Source organism: Elephantulus edwardii, unplaced genomic scaffold (assembly GCF_000299155.1).
Source record: "Elephantulus edwardii isolate Elephantulus edwardi_28Jun2011 unplaced genomic scaffold, EleEdw1.0 scaffold00033, whole genome shotgun sequence".
Lineage (NCBI taxonomy): Eukaryota > Metazoa > Chordata > Mammalia > Macroscelidea > Macroscelididae > Elephantulus > Elephantulus edwardii.
Genome location: NW_006399783.1, coordinates 16477387 through 16484060, shown reverse-complemented (window position 1 = coordinate 16484060; position 6674 = coordinate 16477387). Strand labels below are relative to the sequence as shown.

Here is a 6674-nt window from a genome sequence, read left to right as displayed (position 1 = left end):
AACGGGAGAGGCATCTAGTAGAGTACACCAAGGATGCAGGGCTTGGTGTGTGTCTTCAGCCTCAGGAGCATGGATTCAAACTATATGGAGGGGCCCTGTCAGCACAGCTACTTAAGGTGGTGCAAGGGGCAGGGTTTGCAGTGGTAGTACTGCCTGCTCAGAGACAGGAACTCTTTCAAAAACAAGTGTTCGTCATGGAGTCTATTGATCTGGTCTTCCTTAGGATAAGTGGTACATGCCATATCCAACTGGTGTGGCATAGAGTCCGACGGGTGGGATGGGGAGCACAGGTCTATGGAAAGGGTAGGATGCTCCATAGAGGGATGCCGCTTGCAAGGGTGAGTTGATAGGGAAAGGGAGGCTGAAGCCGGAGGGCAGCATGGGTTTTGCAGCCATTTTCAGCTTCTCCAGTTCTGCTTCCTGCAGCCTTTTTGCTTTGGCCCTCCGGTTCTGGAACCAGATTTTGACCTGGGTTTCTGTGAGGTTCAGAGAGCTGGAGAACTCAGCGCGTTCTGCAATGGAGAGGTACTGTTTCTGCCGGAACTTGCGCTCCAGAGCCAGGAGCTGCGATGTGGTGAAGGGTGTTCGAGGCTTCCGATTGGTCTTGTGCTTTCGCAGGGTGCAGGTGGTTGGGCTCATGTGTCCTAGAAAACAAGAGATTAGAGTATTAATTAGAGAAATGTAGCTTTTCTTTCCTTTTTGGTACATGCCAGGTCTTCCCTCTTAACTGAAAACATTTACTTAAGAAGACATTATTTGTTTCATCTTTCAAAAAAGGTAAAACACAAAAAACCAACCCAGTTGTTTCCAACTCAAAGCAATCCCATGTGTATCCGTGCCAAGGTAGAAATGTCGTTTTCAAGGCTGTGACTTTAAAAAAAAAATTACTTTTTCCTTAGGAGCCTCTGGGTGGGTCTGAACCACTACCTTCAGGTTACTGTTTGTGCCATCCAACAACCAGGCACTAAGACTAAAAAAGTCGCCTCTGTCAAAACTGGTTTTATTTGAGGCCAGAGGTGGGATAGCGAAGGGCCATATTTAAGTGGATAACTTGCTTTAAAAATATGCTAGTTTAAAGAACAAGAAAGAATTTAATAGTTTAATAGAACTTTTAACATCAACAATACTGGAGAAAGATGAATTTTCTTTCTCCAATGAATCAAGGTTAGAGGGAGTATTCTCTGAGAACTAAAACCCCACCTCTCCCTTGGGAACGGAACTTCTTTTATCGTTAAAATATGAGGGAGTATTATGATCATGTCCATTGCATTTGGGTCCTGGAAAACCACACAGAAGGCAAATGAAAGGGCCTTCTACTCTGGTTTCCCTCAGTCGTCGCTCTGAACTAGTATAAACTGAGTGGCTTCAACCTAGTAATGAAGGATAGTGATGCAGATAAGGTCTGTAGTGAATTAATAGCATCTTTGGATTTGGGGGCAGCTCCATGCAGTAAACAATCACACATCTGTCATCCCATCCTGTCTACAGATTATAAAACCTGGACATCATTGTACAGATTTGTATGTGGGGTAAGTTTCTTGGCCGGGTGCTGCAGTAATATAAACTTTACTGAGAAGGAGGGAGAAATTAGCTCGCCCATAAATGTAAATGTCAGGGGAATCAGCCTGCCTCTGAATTGAGAGCATGTGATGACATCTTAGTCATCTCCTCTCCCCATTCTATGGTTTGGGAGCAAATGTGTAAATCATTAGTTTGTCGCCAGAATTTAGGAGGGGGAGTAACAAGCAGAATAAAGTCCTAGCAATGGCATCCAGACTCCAAATTTAAAATGGATTCAATTACGGGATGTCACAGGGCTAGGGCATCCCATGTGATTTTACAGCCTCAACCAGCCCTCAGCTTGTTTCTTCCTTGATGAGGCCAAGGAGGTATGGGGATAGAATCCTCAACAATTAATTTTCCGCATTTGGCTTTTATGAGCTATGCTAATTTTCCAAATGTAGCCACGGTAGTAATTCCAATGTACTCAAGGGGAGAATGTCACATTTCTTGTTTTGTTACTTTGGTGGCCCAAGAAAGAGTTTACACTTCATATTTGAGGGTGTTACAGCTCAGGTTCCAACCTGGCCTCCAAATCCAAGAAAAGATGGCCCTGTCCTAATCTCAAATGATTAACTATCACTAAGAAACTCAAAAGGAAAGCCAAGTTTGTTCTATAACCAAACAAAACACACACACCCCCTCACAATTGGTGAAAGGAATGCATAAGAAAGAACGCCTAGATTTTGAATATGCTAATTCCTATCTAAATAGGGACACTTCCTTTACAAATAAAGTCAAAGTGGAGATCTGTAAAAAAGTCTCTGCCTTCACAGAGGGCCCAGGTGCCTCAACTCACACAGAGTTCCTGGTGTCTACATTCGCTCCTACTCTACATAGGGGTTTGGAAGCATCTCCTTGCCCGGGCAGGGTAATCCAGGCGCCTTCTCTGGGCTGCATTGGAGTTATGAAATCCTGGGACTGGGGAATCGCACATGTGAATCAAAGCCGTAAAGCTAGAGGCTTCCTCCCAGCGCTCCCCCTAGCCCCATTCTAAATCAGCCAGAGGAAGGATGCGATTATAGAAAGCAAAACAGCATTTATCCTACTTCCTCCGCTTAACAAAACCAGGCCCAGGCGGATGGCTCCCTCCGCCCGCCCGAGGCCCTGTCACTTGGCGCTCTCCTAGTCCCCAGCCCCAGACCACAGCGCTCCTGCTGCCTCCTCCACAGACTCAAAGCACCAACAAGAAGCATTTGTTGGTGTTAAATCTTTCCTCAAACGTTCAGGTTCTTCTTGGAGAATGTAAAGTTCAGGGACCAGGGTCGGAGAGATTGAGGTAGCATGCAGAGAAGTTTATAGCCTAAGTGACTACTGTCTTACATACAGGCTCTTCTGACCTGCAAATGCCCCTGGATATACCCTGGGCATGGCCCCTGGCCTAAGAATGCCTAACCACTATTTGTTAAACAAGTCACTCAGTGTTCCTCAGCATTTCACTATCCATAAAATGGGTAGAACATTCTAATTCTCTCACTATGGTTTGAAGAATTATATTTGAAATGATGAGAGAGAGCTCAAAGTCCTGTCTGCCACCTATAGGTGCTCATTAAATGTTCTTTCTGTCTTTTGTCAAGCCCAAACCCAGCTTTGGCCCATTCCTCTGAACTCTGCAGCCCTCATTTGTTTAAGAGAAGGGACCACAACAGAGATCAGATAAGATAATGTGGGGAAGAGGGCTGTAAAAGCACTGCGCAAACTTGAATTTAAATTCTTTGAGTCCTTAATCTCCACGCCCTTTGAGTCTTTCAGTTTCTAACAGACGCTGCCAGAGGGGACAGCCGCTGACGCTGGGTATATATGGTCTAGTTTTTTTCCCAAAATACTGTGCGTCTCAAGGCTTTGAGTCCTGAATGATGGAAAAGGAGAAAGGTGTGGTTCTGTGAGTTTTTTAGAAGGTCCCGCTCTCACCTTTTCCAGGTCTGGGCCACAGATATTAAAGTCCAAGATAGAGCAGTCGAAAGAACGACCGGAAATAAATGACTTCTCCAAATTATTAAAGGCCCAAACACCTGAAAATCGTATCCTAAACTGCAAAATCCTAAACAGGTTCTCTGGGCCTCACCCAAGAGGAAATGAGCTGAGGTTTGGGGGTCTCAGACTAGCTCTCTTGTACACTGGGATTGAAAGTGGCCACTCAACAGGCCAGAGCTTGGAACCCAAATTCCTGAGCCCATTCCAGCAGTTGTTAGAAATTTGGGACACCAAGTTCGGTCCCTTCAAAGTTTTATACACATATGAAAAAGAAGATATAAGCCTTGTTGTACTCCTTAAAATTCAAATTTCCGGGCCTTGATCGAAGGCACTAATGAGCACGAAATGCTTTGCAAAGTCTCCAGTTATGAGAATATTGTTAATTACTATTATGGGGCAAGTTCAGCCTGCGCGTTTCAGATCCTAGCCCGCGCGCAGCGAAGCGCCGAACCTCGAGAGCGAAAGGCTGGATGTGCAACGTACACACAGAAACATGCCTTTGGAGCATTTGTCTCTGCTTTCATCTCTTTTTGGACTCTGACTTCAACATGTGCAGATGTCATGGGGAAACCCATAGTTTCTCCAGTGTCGGATCAGACTTCAATTAGCTTGCCTTTAAAATGCGGTGCTCATGGCAGTGTGGTTCAGTTTTTTTTTTTTCCATACTCTTCTGTTTAATGCTACATCTTTAAGCACTCTCCTCACCTGAGTCCCCTCACTTGCCAGAGACCCGGAGGGACAGTAAAGCAAAAAAAAAAAAAAAGAAAAAAAAAAAGTAAATGACAAGGGCCTGAAGAGTTGAGGATGCGAGAAACCCTCAACCTCCTGAGCCAGTAAACCCAGCTGGGGGTCACCCATCAAAGCCCAGCTAGTCCAGCAAGCAGCCAGGGGATCAGATCAGGAGTCCAGGGGTCTCTCAGAGGATGCCCGCATCATCCTGAGAGAGCGAGGAGTCCACACATCGGTGCCTCGCCTTCCAGGAAGTAGAGTGCAAAAGGGTCTCGGTACCCCCAGCGTGGCATCAGGTCCCCAGCTCCCTCCAGGACTCCACGCACCCCTTTCCCCGGCGCTCACTCACTGGGCGGCGGCGAGTATCTGCCAGGGTCCTGCATCCACGTCGCTCCGTCCTCCGAGTTTTCGGACTTGACCGAGGCGGTCTCGAAGGGCTTGACCAGCGCCCCGGGGCTGTGCGCTTCCCGGGCGCCGCCGTGCACGGGCAACAGCAGCGGCCGCACGGTGGCCGAGGCGGAGACGCCTTCGGCCGGCCGCGGGGACGCCTCCTTGGGCGGCTTCTTGTCGGACATGAGCGCCTCCACGCTGAAGGGCAGGCTGGAGACCTTGATGCGGCGCTCCTCGGCGCCCCCCTCGGCGCCCCCAGGCCCGGGGCCCGGCCCAGCCACTACCGCTGGGCACTCCTCATCCGATGAAAACAGGTCGTTGCCTTTGGACGGAGAAGTCATGACTTCTCTACTCCACGGAGCTCGGGACAGCGACTCTGCTCGCAATCCCGCAGCAGCGACTCAAACTTTTTCCTGGGGGTGGGGGGGGGGACGCGGGAGGGGCGCGCCGAACGCAGCCTCTCCTCCGAGGGGAAGTGGAGAACAGGCCCAGCCAATCCGCGCCTGCCCTGGCGCTGACGCCACAGGTACTCGCTTCCTATTGGCTGCCCCGAAAGAGGCTGGTCCTTTTTTCTTTTTTTTTTCTGTTTGAAATAAATTAGGAGTTAATTACAGGCGCAGTCAGCAGAGCTGTTATTAGGAGATCCCTCAAGGGTTATAATCACACCAAAACTGAAAAGTCCAAGGCGTAATTAATGCTGATTAGTTAAAGAGGAAGTTCGCTGAGTATTATTTCTTATCTCTCTGACCCCTCTTTAAAAAGTATTCAGTGCCCCTTACCACTCCCCCAGACCTCCGCTAAAAACAGCAGCTGACATTAATTTACTCAGCATTAAATTATTAACTCCTACTATGCACCCAAACTGAGCCAACCTGACCACTTTAGGAGCCAAGCATAGAAAAACATGGGCCAAGAAATAATACACGCATAGAGCTTAGAAAGAGTGTCTTGTATCAAATAATCAATAGCGAAGGCCAGTAATATCACTACTGGCTTTAGAAAATGAGTGACCTGTGGGAGCATCTGCAATTAATTAGACTCCCAATTAATCCGGCCTGGAGAATTTCAATCAAATCGCTCTCATTGCTTCCACAAGAAGACAAAACCAGCACTGTCATAAAAACCTGAACTCTCCATGTTTTCTTTTTCCTGCATCTCCTTGGCAGGTAGGATCAGGATCCCCCATCTTTTCCCTTTAGATTGAGTGCAAATGCGTATTTTTGTGCGTGTGTTTGTGCTTGTCAGGAGTGTTTAGGTGCCAGTGTTTGCGTTCCAGGTTAATAAGGACGAGGAGACCAGCCCGAGTAGGATCCACGACCGCCTGTTTTTCCCTTGCAAATCTCAAAAAGAGATTACAAATTTTTTAATTTGCTCATTCCAGGCCTCTGTCTTTTTTCTGAGAAAAGCAGGTTTTTGTCCCTTGAGAGGTTGCCACCCTTTCCCTCAGTTATGTCCCAAAGCTACTGTGATGATCCCACTCTGTACCAGGGAGAGGAGAGGCCGCTTTGAGATCACTGAGGCCTCAGATATCTAGACAGTTGGCTTTTCAGGCCTCAGGGCCAGGACACAACTTTCCAATGACTTCCCAGACGACAGTTGCTTTTTCTTTTATCTGAACGAATATCCTGCAAGTTATGAGATAAATTGTGAGTCATCCAGCTCAGGGCCTCCACACCTATGGCAGATGATTGCTGAACAGTTCCTAGAACATTGGAAGGAAGGGTATTGCTTTTAATGACTTAAATGACCACATTTATCAGCTACTTCCCAGGATCTGTTCCAAAAGTCTTAGAAACTTGACCTTCAAATTACAGACCTATAAACTAGCACATGCAGAGTACTTCTCCGAGGTTACCTTCACCCCAAAACTCTGCCTAGAATAAAAGAAATGGAAAAAGCAGTATCTACACCTCAAAAGATGAAATCAATCTTTGCTGCTAATTAAGTCAATTAGCTTCTGAGTGGGTCCTGAATAAATTTTAAAAATAAAGTCCTAAATATTGCCCTCTGAATCGTTCAAG

At 47.0% G+C, this 6674-nt stretch overlaps 1 protein-coding gene across 1 annotated transcript; it reads right to left on the bottom strand.

Annotated features, from left to right (window-relative positions):
- Positions 1-219: 219 nt before the first annotated feature.
- Positions 220-4994, bottom strand: LOC102875494 (homeobox protein MSX-2-like). Its single transcript, XM_006884366.1, has 2 exons — positions 4613-4994; positions 220-644 (listed from the first exon to the last, which is right to left on the bottom strand). Exons 1-2 carry the CDS (start codon positions 4992-4994, stop codon positions 220-222), a joined length of 807 nt encoding a protein of 268 aa, XP_006884428.1.
- Positions 4995-6674: the final 1680 nt, after the last annotated feature.